The sequence below is a fragment of the Mesoplodon bidens genome (genome assembly GCF_964165515.1).
Source record: "Mesoplodon bidens genome assembly, contig: HAP1_SCAFFOLD_227, whole genome shotgun sequence".
NCBI classification, from domain to species: Eukaryota; Metazoa; Chordata; class Mammalia; order Artiodactyla; family Ziphiidae; genus Mesoplodon; species Mesoplodon bidens.
Window position 1 is genome coordinate 774,520 of NW_027671685.1, and position 19,551 is coordinate 794,070.

Below are 19,551 nucleotides of genomic sequence, written 5' to 3' on the forward strand. Positions count from 1 at the left end.
GTTCAACAATTATAGAAAAATCTTTTAAAGTTAAGGAAAGTTTGAGGTAAATAAAGAATATTCATTTAAGAATGAAGTAGTCAAGATTTCCTTTTACTCAAAAAAAAAAGCAAAAAACAAAACACAAAAATCACTTCCAAGAGTCAACCTGCATGTACAAAAATGCAAGATCAATCACAGTTATCACTGGACACAAAGGATATTCCAAAGGTCTTTAAAAATGGTAATTAATCTCAAAAAAGGAAAATTAGTTTTAGCTTTTATATTTCATTCATTTTCAAGACCATATTTGCTTAACAAGATAATTATGCAATTGATACAAAACATACAACATTTACACTTAACTGTACAAAATAATTTAAGGTTTATAAAAATATTAGAATGTTTAGAGTTGACTGACACAGTCTTAAATAATCTCTTCTAGAGAAGTATAGTAAGACCACTGATTTCCATTTTATTTCTTTTTTAATAAGTCAAAGAAAGGATGCTGCAATGCTTCATCCAAGGTAATTCTTTTCACTGGATCATATTCTAACATTCTTTGAACCAGATCAAACAGTTTCTCATGTTCTTCATCATGACAGAGCATAAATTCCTGAGGGGAAAAATGACTTTGCTTAAGAAAGACAATAAAAAATAGTTAAAACAGGTTTTTTTTTGTTTTTTTTTTGTTTTACCTTTAATGGTTTGCAGCGTCTCGTAACATATCTACCAGCAGAACTATGTTCCTCCCAATCTAGCTGATTATGATGAAAATACTTCTGTTTCCTATAGGAAAGAGAAGTCTGGATTAAATTTTAAGAAAAAAAACCCAAAACCCACATTCTTACCCTGCCCCCACCAGGGGATTTGGGGAAAAGATGGAACCATAGACATCTCTCTATATATACATAAACATACAATTTCTAAAAATCTCAGCAATAATTATATCGGATACCTTATATGGTATTTTTCCTAAACTTGTGCCCTCTGAAGTTTTAGTATCCCACCTAAGTTGTACCATATGTGAAACAATGCCACCTTCAAAACCAGAGGTTCCTAGATCCATTCCTGTAAATTCTGATTTCACTAGATCTGGAATGGGGCTAGAAATCGTTAACAATTCCCTGCATGACTTCTGCGGTGAAGCTATGTTTTGAAACCATTTATAGTATTCTTGTCCAAAGACGTACATGTGGTTTGCAACAGTCTGGAATTCAAATTTAGATAGGACTCCAAAATCAAGCTCTTTTTACTACTCTATGTATTATTTTTAAATCAACCTAGGAAAACATTTATGCAAAGGTTAACTTGAGTATAAAACCACCACTTTATTTACTGGATCACAAAGTAAATATTGAATTACTTTTCAAAAACTTGACTTCATGAAAAAAAATTCAAAACCTACAGTCTTTGGAATAAGCAATAACAACAAAGATGGGTTTTCTATAGTTTGAATATAGGCCACTGCATGTACCCAATAAGGACTTTAATCTTAAAAAGCATACCTTGTTTTCTGAATCATGTGTGTTGGTATGGGTCCTAATATACATTCCATCATTGCCAGGTGTTCTTTACTATGATGAGTCTAAAAAAAATAGGAAAAAGAAACTTAGCACTTTCCATTTCCCTACATGCACATAAAAGGAAAACACAAGAAAACAGTGTTTCCGGGACTTCCCTGGTGGTCCAGTGGTAGAGAATACACCTTCCAATGCGGGGGACGTGGGTTCACTCCCTGGTCGGGGAACTAAGATCCCACATGCTGCGGGGCAACTAAGCCTGCCCACCACAACAAGAGAGCCCACGAGCCACATACTACAGAGCCCACACACTCTGGAACCCACACACCACAAGTGGAGAGAGAAAACCCATGTACCGCAACGAGAGAGAATCCCACGTGCTGGAATGAAGACCCAATGCAACCCCCCAAAAAAGTAAATTTATAAATGTTAAGAAAAAAAAAGAAAATAGTGTTTCCATAAAAGGACTAGATTAGACAGCTATACAATTTATATTACACTCTACTTCAAAGATGGAATAAAACTGAATGAGCTACACTGATTATCTGATTTCTGAAATGAATTGGTAAGGTCTGTATAGCTGATTGAGGAACAACTTTTTAAGTATATTTTACTGAAGTACAGTTGATTTACAATGTTCGAATAAGTTGTTTAATGTAAAACAGAACAGTTTTTCCTTATTTGTATTACTTGCACTGTTTAACTGAGGGATGACTGGGAAGATTACCAAAAACCTGGCTACTCATTTTATTGGTTGCTTAACTAACCTCCATTACCCAATGGATAGCAACTTTGTAACACTAATCCTAGACAATAAAAATACAGTCCCAATAATTCTTACAACAACCTTGAGCTAGGAATGTGGGAACATAACTTTCAAAGAGGTTAAGATACTAGCTCAAGCTCATATAGCTCATCAATGAGGAAACCTGAGCTGTGAACCCAAGTCAAAACTCATACTCTTAAATTACACAGTAACGGAGCTTTGGCTAAAGTAGAATAAATTGTTAAACTAAATGGTACACTCCTAAGCAGAGGCTGGAAAGCTTCTTCTGTAAAGGACCAGATAGTAAATATTTTAGGCTTGGATGGTCACAGATGGTCTCCACCACATATTATTTTTCATTTTTTAAAGCAGGCATCAGATAGGATATAGTTTGCCAATCCTTGCTCTGAAGGGCAGAGTCTATGTGCAATGCTTTTTAAATCCATTAACTACTGTGCCTAGCACACTGCTTCCAAAATGTTCTTAAGTCATGACAGGAATAAATAATACAAGCTCCATTATCTTCAAAAAGTTCCTTAGTTGAAGACTATTTTGGAGGGTGGAATTAAAATATAAACCACATCTCAAACCAAAGTTAATAATCGACGCTTAAGATCTCAGAATGATTTACAATCATAAAACCATCTGAAGGATTTTATATGTGTCAGAATGAAGAAAACATGCACTTTGCTCAACTTTTTCCTTGACCCTATAGCTTACTACCACAAAACCAGACACCACCCCCTAGAAATGTCTGACAGGTATGTTCTAGATATCAAACTTGTCTACAAACTCAGAGTACTTTTTTTTTTTTTTTTGTGGTTCGCGGGCCTCTCACTGCTATGGCCTCTCCCGCTGCGGAGCACAGGCTCCAGACGCGCAGGCCCAGCGGCCACGGCTCACGGGCCCAGCCTCTCCACGGCACGTGGGATCCTCCCAGACTGGGGCACGAACCCGCATCCCCTACATCGGCAGGCGGACTGCCAACCACTGCACCACCAGGGAAGCCCTCAGAGTACTTTTAACAGATCTCTATGGAGTAGACAGAAGTTTGGTGAGGTGCCCCATAGCAGTGAACACATATATTCTGCAACAGCCACCTAAGTGACATATAATTCATCATAGCTTCCTAACTCCTCATCCTGCATTGACATAACCTCAAAGTAACCTTGACAGTATTAGCCAGGAACTTCCTAACCACCCTCACAACATCCAACAACAAACCTTGATCAAATCACAATCCTCTTAAAGTTCTTCAATGGTTACACCACTTGAAGCTTTCAAGACTTTTAGTTTTCCGACATAAGCAAAACTTTGAGGAAACAAGTAGAGACCTACATAACATTTTCTCCTTTTTGTTCTGCCAAGTAAGCCAATAACTATTATCATTTCATAGAAAGAACATTTTAATACCAAAAAAACAGGAGAAATAATTTCTAAATGAAAGCCAGAATGGCAACCCTACAAAATCATTTTCATTTTAGCCCAGTCTGCATTTGGAAACCACTGACTCCTAGGATAAAACAAATACCTTTCTATGGCAAACAAGTCCACTATGAATCAGTACTTGCCTACTGACACCATTTTCCTATTTATCCAAGACACTCCGGCAGTACTATTCATCCTTCCTAAACTAGAGTAGCTTCCTTTATGCCTCTTGCATTTATGAATACCATTTCTTCCTGATATGGCCATCACACACTCTAGTTTTCTGACAAACTCTTACTCTTCCTTATAGCTTGGATTAAACTCCCTACTCCTCGGTGATGCCTTCTCTAAGGAAACTTAACCGTTCACATTTTCTGGGTTCCCTTCTACATTGTTCCATTATAGCAAGTATCACATTGTTCTGTACGTTTTCCCATGTCAATCCTGTGTATGTCTTCCTTGAGGAGAGAGATGCTGTCTTTTCATTTTTATACACACAGTGCTTAGAAATGTGCCTAGGGTGTCATACATGCTTAATACAACTTACTGTTTCTGAATTCTTTTAATAAAAGTGCAACATAACCAGAGCTGAATTAAAACTGACCATAGTAACACTAATGTAAATTTATGAAGGAGCATCACAATAAAATGGATCATATGAAGTCAATATGGACCATGTGTTTAAAAGGTCAACATGCAGAATGAATAATGATCATTCACTGAGAGTATTTCATTCAACTATGGTTTTAGAGAAGGATGACTATTTTGCACATGGAAGTTTACACCTTAAGAATAATGACACTATGACAACTTTCCAATATGGAAACAAAAACTTTAACATGCCTTTATCATTAAAGCTCATTATGAATCAGTAAGTAACATTTACTAAATACATACCTGAAAGACTGTGAAACCAAGGTAATATTCAATAAGAATGCAACCTATGCTCCAAACATCACATGGCTGAGACCAACCTAAAGCTATTTAAAAACAAAACCAAACATTTTATTATGCAACAATTTTTAATTGCCAATACACAATATCTTTTCCTATGTGGGTGCTCTCTTTATATAGCCCATTTAGGAGAATATGATAGTAAATTCAGGGTTTACATTTTTAGTTTTGTACCAAACATTATTCAGTATGCTTTCAGAATCCTCCATATCCTTGTATCAAATTACAGTATTTTAACCTGGGAGAGGAGGCATTTTATGGAAAGTAAGAGGGGTTAGCAAATATTCCATAGTCTCTGAATTGCTTGTGCAATGAGGAGCCCTGTTATACCCACTTAACGGTTGTTCTATGAAATTTTATATTTTATTAGTGCAAACATAGGTCAATAATTATCCTCAGAGTGTAATTACTAACCCCTTATCAATTACCATCAGCTTGATATCTGAGTTTATTTCTTCCATTAAAAGAAATAGTAGTGTCACATAAATTATGTAAGAATTATAATGGATATTATAAGCAGTGTCACCCATAAGCAGAATTATACAGATATTTAAAGTTCACATAGAGAGGTATCTATATATGTACTTTCAGGTTGTCTATACATGATCATATATTTTCTCCTTCAGAATTCTCAATAGTAATATTATTCAGAAAAGAAAAAAAACACCTAGCCTTAAGTCTCTATCTAATTAGAAAGGAAAAGAGTAAACCATACAGATGTTTTAACCTTTTAAATATTAAGTTTTTAATAAAAAATAATGTACAAATAAAACCTACTTTAAAAGACATTTCAATTACTTTCAGTAATGTTACTGAATTTAAAGATAAAGGAAGAAACAATATATTCAAGGAACTTGACTATGATTTAGCCATTTTTGTTAACCCTCATGGTACTTATCACTGAACAAAAGGATAATGGAGCATGGTTTCTACTTGCAGTAACACATACAAAATCTGCAAATGATAGAGCTTGGATCTAAGGTGAAAGTTTTCTTTTCCAGCCACTCCTGTCTCCCAGTCCAGCTTTCTCCCAAGTGACTGTAAACTACCTCATTCTCTTATGGCTCAGCTCTCATACTCTTTGGAATTTCACATCATTCACTTTTACCAACTTCTGTTTACTACCAACACCCAAGATATGAGACCAACTGCCCTCCTCAGTGGTGGCACCTGACAACATCTTCCTCTTCAACCTAATTCTGCCTTAATCCTCAGGAGTAACACTTCACAAACACACAAAGAACCCTTCTAATCTTCCCATCTGTTCATTTCTTTTCCTAAAGACCAATAACCCCAATTTCAGATTTATATCCACTATCCCCAGCCTGGCCACACATGGGACTGTATTATTACTGAGAATCACTGTATCTTATGCAATCTAGGAGGAGGCCATTAACTAACTGTAAGACACACCACTGTTTTATGAACCAATAACCAAGAAAAAATGACGTTTTATCTTATGTTTCCTCACATGTTAAAATGTGGAGAAAAATCTTCTTCTTAAAATTGATAAAACACAGCAAGTTATCTCTTTTTAAGCTCTGAAAATACCTCTCTGTCCACAATCTCTTCCCACACTCTTTTCTTTTACCTTCATTGCAGCCTTCAGTCCTCAACCATAAATACACTTTCTAAACTACTGCAACACAGCAGCTTCTTTCAGACCATACTAAGCTGAAATCCTAGTAACATCAATCTCAAAGATGAGCTCCAAACCTGTGCTATCCTATGTGGTAGCCACTAGCCACATGTGGTTATTTAAATCTAAAATTTTAAATAATTTAAAATTCAGTTCCTCAGTCACACTGGCTATACTGAAAGTACACAGTAGTCTACGTGTGGCTACTAATGGCTACCATTTTGGATAGTGCAGATATACAACATTTCTATCATCATGGAAAGTTCTACTAGCCGGCACTACATACTATTCTTAATTTCCCGTCCCTTTTACTAATTCTTTACTCTAGGTAAACATCAGTAGTTTGCTTTCACACTCATATTCTCAACTACCAAGGCCTCTTAGACAAAAGGTAAAAAGTGGAAAAGACTGATTCCACAAAGATGTTTTACTATCAACCTCGGTTGAAACTTACTTTTGGCAAAGTAATATGCTTATACCATTTAACTATCTCCCAATATCACCTGATCTGAATTTTTCCCACTGTCTCCAAGCCGGTTTTGAACTTTTAAATTTTGTGGCATAAGATGCGCTCTTCCTCACTGAGTTCCCTTTTATTAATATTGAAAAACCCTGCACCTTAACTAATTTTCCTTTCCATGCTTTCCCATGTCAAAAATGATCAAAGAAGCTCTCCTCTTAGACTAGCCCCTCTTTCTTCTCCTCTTAACCTCCATCCACCCTACATCTAGATGTCTGCCAGCCAAATCTTTAGCATTTTCACCAGCACCATGCTTTGTGATGAGACGAAAAGAGGTGCCCACATCGCTTCAAAATCACACTGCTCTCATGTACTTAGCCAATACAGCTTATTCTCTTATGATCTTGTAAGACTGACTTGTTCAAAAACAACCACCACCTGGAATATCTTTACAGATGATATCACATTTTTCCCACTCAGGAAAAATATTTATAGCAATGTCCAGACAGCTTTTATGAAAACAGAAAACATTTTCTGTACACTGCTAAGAAAATTACAGCTATCCCCCAACTACCTGCCCCCCAATAAAAGCTATAGAGAACAAAAAGTCTCTTTTTCAATTAAAATATCAGGAAGTCTGGTATCTACTAACCCAAAATGACCTCTGGATCTCTGTAATGCCGTGTAGATACCAAAGTGTTATGATGTTCATCATCGTATGTTGCACTTCCTAAGTCAACAATTTTGATATCTGTGTTTTTCAGTGTGCGTTCATCACGTTTCTAGAGATACAGTTAAGTAAACACAAAGATCAATAAAAATATGAAATATTTTATAGCACTATCCAAAAGGCTTGCACATGAATTCTCTTTTTGATTTTCAAAATAACCCCATGAGAAAGGCAAAGGATTACCCTTTTTGGGTTAAACGTCAGGATGTAAAAAGCCTCAAAGGTAAAATTCCTCATCCAAGGATCACCAAGCTAAATTAATTTTAAAGACAACTACCAAAATTAAAACAAGTGTAACTTACCATTTTTGAATTATACTTGACTACATAGTCAGACTCCACAAATAAAATATTTTCAGGCTTCAGATCTGTATGGGTTAATTTATTATGATGCAAAACTACAAAAGAACAAAAAGACATTATTAGTTTCACTTACAAATTTAATCTGTAGTGGTGGAAAGGAGAATTAGTAGTAGAGTTAGGGATCAAAAGTCGTTTCATCTTTACTTGCAATGTGCATTTTTAGTGACAATGGTTTGATATGTTGCTTGTCCAATAAAACCTTTAATTTACTGGTATTTAAAAATATAACAAGGATACTTACAATTTATTGACTGACAGATCTGATATGCCATTTGCCTGATATGGTCAATTTGAAATGGCAGAAAGCTATTTTCTTTAATGAAATCATAGGTACTAAGTCCCAGGAGTTCGAACACAATACAAATATGACCATGATGATCAAACCATTCTAGCATCAGGACACATCGGCTAAAACAGATCAGAATAAAAATAATTCAGTTCACAGAATTCTGATTATTTCATGTAACATAATGGATCACAGTTCCAAGTTTATTACTTACAAGACATTATTGTGATCAGTACTATTTAAATGCTCTAATACTTCGATTTCTGAATGAGCTGCTTCACGATATTGTCCCAGATTTTTTAAGATTTTCACTGCTACATGTATGCCACCCCTTAAAAACAAAATGAAAATGGTAAATGTACAGAAGGGCATTGAAGACATGTATCCTCTAAAGCAGCTGTCCCCAACCTTTTTGGCACCAGGGACCGGTTTCATGGAAGACAATTTTTCCATGGTTGAGGGGAGGGTGTGATGGTTCAGGTGGTAATGCAAGCTATGGGGAGCAGCAGATGAAGTTTCGCTCGCTCTCCCACTGCTCACCTCCTGCTGTTAGGCCCAGTTCCTACCAGTCCACGGCCCAGGGGTTGGGGACCCCTGCTCTAAAGCATCATCTTATTAACTACCAATCACTGTATGCTATTTCCCTAAAATAATCTTTCAGGATATATTATAGCAGATCTATAAACATTTTTTCAAAACATTTTGACAAAATATACATTATACAGAGTGATGATTTCTCTTAATACTTATGAACGTTAATGTTTGTTTCCAAAAGTTTAAATTTACCTAGATTTTATAAGTAGTATTTTTTTTTAAAAAAGGATAAAAATATAAACCTTGAACATACTACTGCTGAAAACATTCACTCATTCGCCAGGCTAGAGCGACTGTGCCAGATGTTGCATTGGAATCACTGTTAAAAAGAGCTTGTTCCATGTACCTCACAGTCTAATGGAAAAGACAGACACTTGAACAACTTATCATAAGGTTAGAAGTGCCTGATATAAGGAATAGAGAGAAGAAAGAGCCTAACCATCAGAAGTAGGGGAGCTTAGACTTCTTCAGAGAAGAAAGACAACTATCAGTTTGTTAGATAATTCTGGCAAAGGAGACACCATCAATAAATCATCAAGCCAAAAAACTGTTTAGTGCATTCACGGATGCGAATAGGTATAAATAGCAACCATGTAGGGCAGCGTGTTTTAGACCGGGGCATCTGTAGTACTTCCTAAAAAGTACAGAGGGAATTCCCTGGTGGTCCAGTGGCTTAAGACGTGAGCTTTCACTGCCGTGTGCACAGGTTCAATCCCTGGTCGGGGAGCTGAGATCCCGCAAGCCACGTGGCACGGCCAAAAAAAAAAAAGCCATAAATGATTTTGAGGAAAAGGATTTCCAAATCTTCAGCTTCCTTCTGTCCTCTTTTCTAAACCTGATCTTCTTGAATACAAGCCAGCAGTCAACCCTGCATTTTTCACTATGGCCTTCCCACATTACAAATGAGAACCCCATGCACGTGAAATTAATATGGCAAGGTTTGTGCACCAGGCTGTTTATGAAAAAGAAAAAAAAGTCTTTGAGGCAAAAATTTTTCAAGTGGCTGGCTAGCAAACCTATTCTGAACTCATTTCTTTTGACAAGGTCCCAATGAAGTTGTGGGCTGATATATAATCATCAAAATAAATTTTTAATGATTTATCTCCCTATGTTGTATAGCATATATCTCAAGACTTAAAAGAATTAATATAAAACTGCTGTGACAAAACTTCTTCTAGTCTCATCTATTTCATCATATGGACAAGTTTTCTAACTGCTAATAAGCTATAAAAATGAACAGTGCTAATAGCTATAAAAATGAAAAATGGATAATGGTGTCAGCTAATGCTACTATAGTAATCATATTGCAGTATATAAATGTTTCAAACCAACATTATACACCTTAAACTTACAAGCTTTCATGTTACTTGTCAATTAAAAAAAAAAGAAAAATGGAAACTTAATGCTAAAACAGTAAGATTTATCTATGGTCACATGAACTCATTTTTTAAAGGCCCTAACCATCACAATAAAAGATGTATTTTCAATTACATTGTATGTTTTAGGTCTAATAAGTATCAAAATTTGTAACAGATTTGTACTTGATCAATTGAATACTGTTCATTGGAATATCTCAAATACTCAAGTCTTGGAACCTTAAGAAATTTTTAAAAGACCTAAATGGGACAACTAGTGAAATGTGAATCAGGTTGTAGATAAGCTGGCAAAACTTGAAAATACATATAACATGTAAATATAGAGAATGATTAAACACTGTAAAATGTTAACATTTGTGGAATCTGGGTGAAGAAGAGATGGGAATTCTTAGCAACTTTCCTAAGTCAAAGTATTTCAAAATATCTTAAAATTTTACTGTATGTTCACATTTTTGTCATAGAGAGGAAAGGGTGATAATAAAAGACATTTAGGATAATATTCTTTATGAAAAGTGAAGTAAAAGTTACGTTCAAGATAAAGCATTTCTAAGTATTCAAGAAAGGTTTGTTCATGGATGACAGGAGGTATCAAGCTGTTGTATTTAGATTCCCCCAAACATATTTAGAAAGAGAAATATGTTTTTTTTTAAATCAGCATTTTCAATAAGCTGGAAATTACATACTCAACTATTTTATGATGAAAAGTTTAGATGTCAATTTAGAAATGTGCAGTTTCCACTAAACTGTTTTAAGATGTTCACTTACAAAAAAATTTGCAATCGCAGAATAGAGGTCCTAGAGGAAAACATGAAAATGAAGCAGAGAGGGTCAAATAACAAAAAGTTTAGTATAACTCATTAAAGTATCTGGACTTTATTCTGTAGGCTTCAAGTAATATAATTTATTTATAGTTTGAGAAGCTAACCCTAACGTGCAAATATTATCCTTTGGAAATAAAAGTTTTTGAACCAAGAAGATTAGACATGCTAATTTATTGTCTCTGCAATTCAAAAGTAGGGTAAAGCACTCCAAATCTCTTATAGAAAGCTAAGGACATAAGTTCTGGGAAAGTCTTCACTTGAACACTGACATTAATTTCAATGAACTCCATCTGATAAAAATTTTCAGCATTCTTGGTCAAAATCCATACTTATAGTAAATAAATCATACACAGTTCAAGAACTTTTGAATACTTATACCTCCCAGGAAAACACATAGCTACCACTTAAATTCCATTTCATCTAAATTATGGATCCTTCTCCACCAAAAATATCAGAATGTTCAAAAAAGAAAAACAACAAACTTACATGCCATGATCAATGCACTCTACAACTCTGTCAAAGGCCCCTTCTCCCAAAGTGTTCACGATTTCATCTAAAGTGAGGGGGGAGAAAGAAGTGTAAGTACATAAGTACAAATTATCAGTTATTCAAATAATGAATGCTTAAGTGTGGAATTTTTTCAAATGCTCTCTATTAAAGCATAATTAAGGTTCCAGCACTCAAATTATTTTATTTTCAGCTGCTACAAAAATAATTTAGATAGAGCTATCTTTCTTGCTCTAATCTCAAATTCCACTGATTATTTTGGAACTTTAGAGTAGAAATATTTAAACTCTATAGAAAGGAAGAAATACAAAAGAACAACAGACAAACCCACAAAAAACAAAACCAAAAAGCAATGAAGAGTTCTTTAGACCCCCGCTGACAAACTATTCTTAAAAAGATTCTGTCTGCAAACTTTAAAAAGTGTTGAAAAATATTCTATACATCTTGCTTTTAGAACGTCTCCACTTTGACAGATAAGGTGACCCTCTTCATCATCTTCTATACTCCTGGATCTTTTCCTTTGGTGGCTCTTCTGGAACGGCAAGTGGGCAGCACCAAGATCGTCCAGCCAATCAATATAGCAGAGTGAATTCAGGGCAGAATATGCAATTCATTCAGCGGGGAGATATTCAGGCATTCAGATAAGAACCAGGCCACAAACAGTTGGCATGAGCAATTTCAAATTCAGTCCCCAGAAATTCACAGGACACAGTTTATGTTACAGAAGAAAAACATGGCAAGATTTTCAGATAAGATACTTAAAGTGGCAATAGAATAAACAACACAATTGTCTCTAAAATACTGACTTAATTGAAGTCTGAAATTTAAAGAATGCAATGTCATGATCTATTAATCTCGTTATAAAATAGCCTATGCAGTGAGTTGCGATACCTAGTATGTCAGGAAAATGTTTTAAAATGTCAAGATTAGTTCAAATTGATACTTAGCAATATTTTTAAACATATTTATTAAAATAAAAGGGGAAAATAAATGCTCATGTCAACGTTTGATCTAATCAATGAGAGTTCTAGTGAAGAAAACTTGGGGAGGAAAATAATAATTCATAGTTTACTGCAAACAAGTGAAGATTCATGAGTGTAAAAAAAAGGGCAGGCTTTCTGGACAATAATTTCCCCTTCAGCACCCACTTTCAGAACTCCAATGGAACTAATTACAGATTGTGCTATACACAGGGTAAGTATCCGCCAGTGCAACTTTCTACATTTGTCTCCAAGTACTGGAAAAGGGGTTTCTTTTAAAGTAAAAAATGTTTAAGATGAAAGAAAAGATGGGTGCTTCATCTTTTCGTATGATTATGTTATAAAAGATAAAAATATTTTTAACATTAAAATCAAGAACTTCATGATCTGGTCTGCAGAAAATGAGTAAATGTGGGCAAATGAGGACTAACTAATAAATGCAGATTAGTTGTAAGAATTTGGAAGTTTTCTTTAAGGATTCAAGTAATATAAACACAATTATATTCATATAGTATTATAAACTTTTTCAAACTTATTGGCTCAGTAAGAGCTTTTACACACAAATAAGTATCCAACCAAAATGAAAACAAAATCAATCATGCCGAACGTGACTGATTACTTGAACAGTGTCTATTATGCTTCCTTTTAGGACTGCTTCTCCAGCTTCGGACTGAAGATTTACTGCAGTGGATTCGATAACTGCTTTCAATGTCTCTGTGATAACGTCTAGGAACATATCTTTTGCAGTAGTCATTTCTGTATTCATCCATGTTAGGAACGTATCTTTTGCAGTAGTCATTTCTGTATTCATCCATGTTAGGAACATATCTTTTGCAGTAGTCATTTCTGTATTCATCCATGTTAGGAACATATCTTTTGTGGTAGTCATTTCTGTATTCATCCATGTTAGGAACATATCTTTTGCGGTAGTCATTTCTGTATTCATCAATGTTAGGAACATATCTTTTGCAGTAGTCATTTCTGTATTCATCAATGTATCTCCGGTCCCGATAATATCTCTCATTCAAGAACCTTGCTCCTAAATAATGACTGCAAACACATTAAAGGATTTAAAATTATTCTCTTCATTCTAGAACGTTTTAATGTTTAACCACACTTTAACGTGGTTAAAATAAAACATTCTCTCAAGAATTCCTGGTTTAAACAGCTAACTCAATAAAAGAAAAAAATACAAATTGATGAACTAGAATTTATATTTAACTCACAAAACTTAAATAATTTTACTTTAACCAAAAAGCAAATGGGTACATATATCTCTATTAATATATACTGCTATGAAGGAACAAACCTTGGGTCAAATCATTCAACATATTCAGTGTTTACTTGATTAAGTGTCCCTTTACCTTCTGGTGAAAGTTAAGACCAAAAATTCACAAAACTGCTCTTCTGAAATTCATCAATCTTATGATATATGCATCTGTAACTAAGCTCTCTTCCTTTTTCAGAGCCACACACAACATGAGGCAGGCAAAACAGGATTCCTTTCCTTCTTAATGTAAGTTAGGTATCTCTGGCACGCAGAGTTCTTTCACGACAGGTGTATTATAGCTAAAAGGAATCTTAAATATATTTCAGGCCTTTCATTTTACAGATGACTACACTGAGATCCATAGAAGGAAAATGATTTCCCATGGTTGTAGAGCACATTCTAAATCGTATTGTATGTGCCAGTATTATTACACACACCACCTATTCCATCTCCTCTCCTCTATTTCGAGCTTCCTGTATATTTCTGAGAAACAGGCAGCACAACTTTTGAAGGCTGCTTCATGTGCCAAAAATATCTAAAATATATCCCCCTCAAATGAGAAAAGGTTCTTGTAATTGCTTGCTTAGGATTTCCCAAACCCCTACTTCCCTTTGCATTTTGAACTTCCTGTCACTCCTGCTTGTGGAATAAACAAGAATTCAGGGAAAACATCATCTGGTGCCATAGTGCTTAACTTCGTTTTTTTATTATTTTTATTTTTTTTGCGGTACGCGGGCCTCTCACTGTTGTGGCCTCTCCCGTTGTGGAGCACAGGCTCCGGATGCGCAGGCCCAGCAGCCATGGCTCATGGGCCTAGCCACTCCGCAGCATGTGGGATCCTCCCTGACCGGGGAACGAACCTGCGTCCCCTGCATCAGCAGGCGGACTGTCAACCACTGTGCCACCAGGTAAGCCCCATAGTGCTTAACTGCTGAATCTACAGATCCCTTTGAAAATCTGATTGAGAGGTATGGACCCTCTCCCCTAAGAAACACACAAATGCGTAAACAAAACTTGGCAAGGAATTTCAGAGATCATGGACCTCAGGAAGTCAGTGGATTCCAGTTAAGCAGCCTTGATTTGATGGAAAGAAAAAGACAGAGTCAATTGGCCCAGTTTCCCGTCCCTGTCTCTACCTGGGATGAGTATCGTTTTCAACAGTGTGAAGCTTCAAGAGGGATGCACGTGGAGCACTGAGGGAGAGAGGGGACACCTGCCCAGTCAGACACACCAGCTAAAATAATCCTGAGAAACAATGGAGTGACAGATGTTAACTAGACTGCCCTCACTAACCTCGTTCTTTTTCCCAGAATATGTTCTCATTCTTTTTCTCAGGAGGCTGCTTTATGCAAAAATAAAGAAGCATCTCTAAAACTGCTACTCAACAGGGCTGGCATCAAATCCAGGCTGGGAAGATGCAGAAACCCCCTTTCCCCAGTGTCAGCCTTAAGTTCTAGCCATTGGAGAAACAACTCAGGATATTAGGGTCTAAATCTGGGTCTAAGTCAGGATCTGATCAGTTGCTTGGAACCGTTAAGGGAGAGATCTACAATATGTCAAACTAGAAATTACCATACTCTAAAGGGCATGTGTTTAATTCTGTAAGGCATCCTTCCCATAAAAGTCTAAAATGTATCAGAAAACTCTAACAATAATAATCCTTAGTTGGACTAGTGCATGAAATTAGAGCTGCTGATAATCCATAATAATCTATAGAATAACAAATATGGAGTGAAGTAATACTATGAGGATAAACTAAAAAATGAGGACCTCTTCAACCTACAACAACCAAGGCTTAGAGATTATATAAACAAAATCTACAGAATTATAAAGGCTATATGGACAGAGTGAACAGGATGAACAGACTGATTTAATTTCTAAAAATATTCACTGAATGTCCAGTGAATATTTCACTGTAGTTCTTTAAAACAGCCAAGACTAATGAGGCTATGGGCTTTCGTTTTTATTTCCACACAGGTCCTGTGGAAGATAAAAAATATATAAGGCAAAATCCCTGCCAACAAATAACTGTTCAATTTGAGATTACTCACACAAAAATAAAACAAAACTCAACAATGCAGGAAATGCCAAAAGCCTGGATATGAGTGCTTAGGAGAAAAAACTCAAAATGCTTAAAATGATCAGAGAAGATTTCATGAAAAAGAAGGGAAGAGTTGAATCTTATAGGGACATCAGGATTTGGACAAAGTAGGTAGTAGAAGAAATGCCAGGAAAGAAAAATGGCATATTACCACGTTACATTTATAGAGTACTTTTAGCCAGAATGGTTTAGAGATGAGTTTGTCTACATGTTATTTAGGAAATAGTAATTAGACAATTTCAGCAAGAGCAATTTTCACATAGGGGAACATAGGCAAATAAATAAGCTGGGAACAGATCTTCCAAAATCTTGCATGCCAGGCTAAAGGGCTTAAAACAGTGTTTCTCAAAGGGTGGTCTGTTTATTAACAATATCAAAATACTAAATTTTTAAAAATGAAGACCCCTGGACCCCAGGTCAGATTCACTGAATAATCTGGTAATATGCATTTTAAACATACCTCCAAAGTGATTCTATTCACACTAAAGTTTGAGAATCACTGGTTTAAGGCTTGATACTCTAAATGTCTTGTTACAACAAGACATTTAAAGATATAAAATGTGTTCACAGTGTTCACAGCCACATCAGTCTTCCTGTGTAGAATTAATTGGTTAAGCCTGTAGGAAGGGAGCAATTCACAGGCTACTTACAAATCAGAAAGAAAAGACACTCTGAAATATATAGGAAAAAAGGTAAGATAATTGATATACAATAAACGCACTGATAAATCATAAGAAAAATATACTCTAATAGAAAAAATAGGCTAAGAATATAAAAATAATATTCACAATCAACTAGACTTCAATTAAAAAAATATTCAAGTGTTCAATAAGCACATGACAGAGGACAAATTCAGCAGAAATTTAAAAATTCAAATGAAAAGAAAACACTATTCTTGGCGTTTCAAAATAGGCAAGACTGGTGACAGCATGTCGTAGGGAGTGTAACTTGGTACAAACTTTCTAGAAAAATATGTGGAAAAATATGTGAATATGTAGCAAGAGCCTTATAAGAGTTCACACCCTTTCACTTGAAACTGTCCCTTCTTAGAACCTATTTTCAGGAAATATTCAGAGGCAAAGATTTGTATACAAAGGTATTTTTCAGAAGAAATAATAAGAAATAACTTTACATCCAAATGGGGGACTAGCATCCTACCAAGAGCACCTTCTTTATATGCTTCTGTATTTTTCATTTTTTTCCAATAATTTTACAAAAAACACTGTTATAAAGTTTTGAATCTTGAAAAAGACTATTAGATTACTCCAGATTACGGAGAGCAATTACCACCAGACATCTCTGGTGCCAATATCAAAGAAGAAACTATTGGCCTAGTGGTTATTGCACTGACTCAGTATCATCTTTATGTGGTTAATTATGAATATGAATAACTGTTCATCATTCATATCACTTCCTTTCGACACATACAATGCATAATAAATCCATGAATGGTTAGTAGTATATGTTAAGCCTTACAGAGTATTTTGTAGTTATCTTAATATAGGGTACAGATATTCTTGTATAATACATTAATTAGCTCAGGTCATTGAAATCCCAGCATAGATTCTCCCTCTTCCCTCCATATGATAGTATGTGAAGAATGATTAGCCCGCACTGATTAACAAGCTCACTGTTCTACAGAACAAGTCAGTTTTGGCATGGAGAAGGAAAAAAATGACATACTGTTTTTTAAAGAAACCCCATTTGACTAATTTAGAAAGCAATCTGGCAAACAGTCCCAGTGGAACATCTGCACAAAACAAGGAGAAAACATAGAACCACCAAAAACAAATGAGAAAGGGAAATTAACAGAGGACAGAATGAAAGAAACTCTATTCACCTAGGCTTTGTTTAATCATTTAGGAACTTGAAAAATTCCTTCAATTCTATATAAACGTAGTACCTCCAAATTTTACACTGGTAAGAATACAACAGAACAGGACACATGCCATTGGAAATTTTTATTGAGGCCCTTCTTACAACAGCCAAGCTTCTAAAAATCCCAAACATATCCACTGGCCTTATCTACAAATATAACCTGTAGAATACAGTATAAGCAACTAATCCCCAACACACTTTAACATTCTCACACACCACATGCTATTTTTCTCATCTGGATGAACCCTTCCCCACCCTTCATTAGCTCTCATTTGTGGAACCCTAAATAAGTGCCCCAATGTACAGCTCTCCCTACTACATACAAGTTAAAGGCACTCACTGGTCCTTTAATCACTTACTTAACTTTTGTGTGTCTCATTTCCCACAACTATATTACTGGCAGCTGGGACTCCATCAACTATCTCCTACAGCTCCCAAATGGACACAGATATGTGAGAGTAGGAACTCTGTTCTCTTCAGAGCAGTGTCTAGCATATAATAGGCACTCAGTAAATATTTTCTGAATGAGTATTTGTTGACTGATTTATAAAATAATCTGACAGATGAAAGCTATATAAGCTAATGACAAGTCATTACAACTATTAGTGTTAAAATGGTACTAGTTCAAGAGTAATTTACCAATAAGATTCTTTAAGCTGGTGATGTGGTTTACAATGTCTGTTCTCTTGTGTACTACTGTGGGATCTCCTCTTCCGTTTGTGACTTCCACTGTAGCTTTCATGTCCCCAGTTTTCTCTGTTATCCCAGTCAGGGCAGTGAGTTCTTCTGGAATGCCTCATCTGTTAATGGAAATGAAAAGTGAGTTGTGGAATTTATAGACGGTTATATTTAGTAAATAAAATATTTCACATTAATATTAATTAAATAGAAAAAAACCAGCACATGGGGTCATACAGGTTCTAAAATCTTCATGGGTAAAGGTTCCTAAAATCTTCGTAGATAATGGTAATGGTTCGTAGGGATAATGCATGGAGGCACTATCCCACTGGTATGTCAGATGATTCTAAGTGACATATACACCTAGTACTAAATGATAACACTGTGAAACCTTAATACATTTTCTTTCCATTCTTCAGGATAAATTCTCAGCTTGGTGCATATCTTCAACTAACACTTGCTACTGCCATTGAAAAAAAAAAGAGTCAGGATTCAGGCTTACAGCCTTCAGTAGACAACATATCTAGCTAGAAATTAATAACTTTTTTGGTTTTATTTTTATCATTACCTTCTTTCTGTGGTAAATTATTACTAAGCTCTTAAGTTATTGATATAATCAAATTATTAAGTTATTGATGTTAACTTTAAATGTGAACTAATTTAAAACAAATATCACAAGTGTCATGCAGCTTTGTTGAAATACTGTGATACAAATAACTGAAGTCAGAGAAACACTTAGGGATAGAATATAGGAGATGACTGTTTATTTTCAGATCATCCTGCAACCATTCTTAAAATTAAACACATTTGTTGTAGATCTGGGGTGACTAAAGAAATGAACCTATAAGGATGAATATGGTCACACTGAAATCAGATAATTGTGACAATTCCTTGACTCCATCTATATTCTCACAGGTTCCATTCAGGATCAGGATCTGTGTTCTAACAATGTCATCCCTATCTGCCTCTTCAAATCTTAATTCTTTCACAAAGCAGTTAAGTTTTTAACAGTGATGTCCAAACTGTTGAAGAGGGTGAGGTTCACAACTCAGCAAGGAGCTGAAAACAGGTAAAATGGAGCAAAACCAACTTAGTTAACCTCCTTCAGTTAGCCCAAATGACTCAGTAACAAGCAAACAAATTCAAGTAAAAAATTTAAAAGATTTCAAGTGAATTAAAAGACTTTAAAATGAGGCATCTCCTGGGAGGTATTCCCTAA

At 35.4% G+C, this 19,551-nt stretch overlaps 1 protein-coding gene across 2 annotated transcripts; it reads right to left on the reverse strand.

Moving 5' to 3' along the window:
* Nucleotides 1-354: 354 nt before the first annotated feature.
* On the reverse strand, nt 355-18,454 carry LOC308611188 (dual specificity protein kinase CLK4-like; the record flags this gene model as incomplete). Of its 2 annotated transcripts, XM_081260067.1 has the most annotated exons (14): nt 355-595; nt 678-768; nt 1,488-1,567; nt 4,594-4,676; nt 7,402-7,531; nt 7,782-7,876; nt 8,083-8,249; nt 8,342-8,458; nt 11,405-11,471; nt 11,867-11,957; nt 13,008-13,143; nt 13,369-13,455; nt 17,460-17,526; nt 18,294-18,413. In XM_081260067.1, the coding sequence occupies 14 exons, from the start codon at nt 18,394-18,396 to the stop codon at nt 455-457; spliced, it is 1,455 nt and encodes a 484-aa protein (XP_081116193.1). In that variant the 3' UTR covers nt 355-454. The 2 variants fall into 2 exon arrangements, with proteins under 2 accessions (XP_081116193.1, XP_081116192.1); XM_081260066.1 differs by lacking the exon at nt 17,460-17,526 and having other exon boundaries at nt 18,294-18,454.
* Between the last annotated feature and the right edge of the window lie 1,097 nt (nt 18,455-19,551).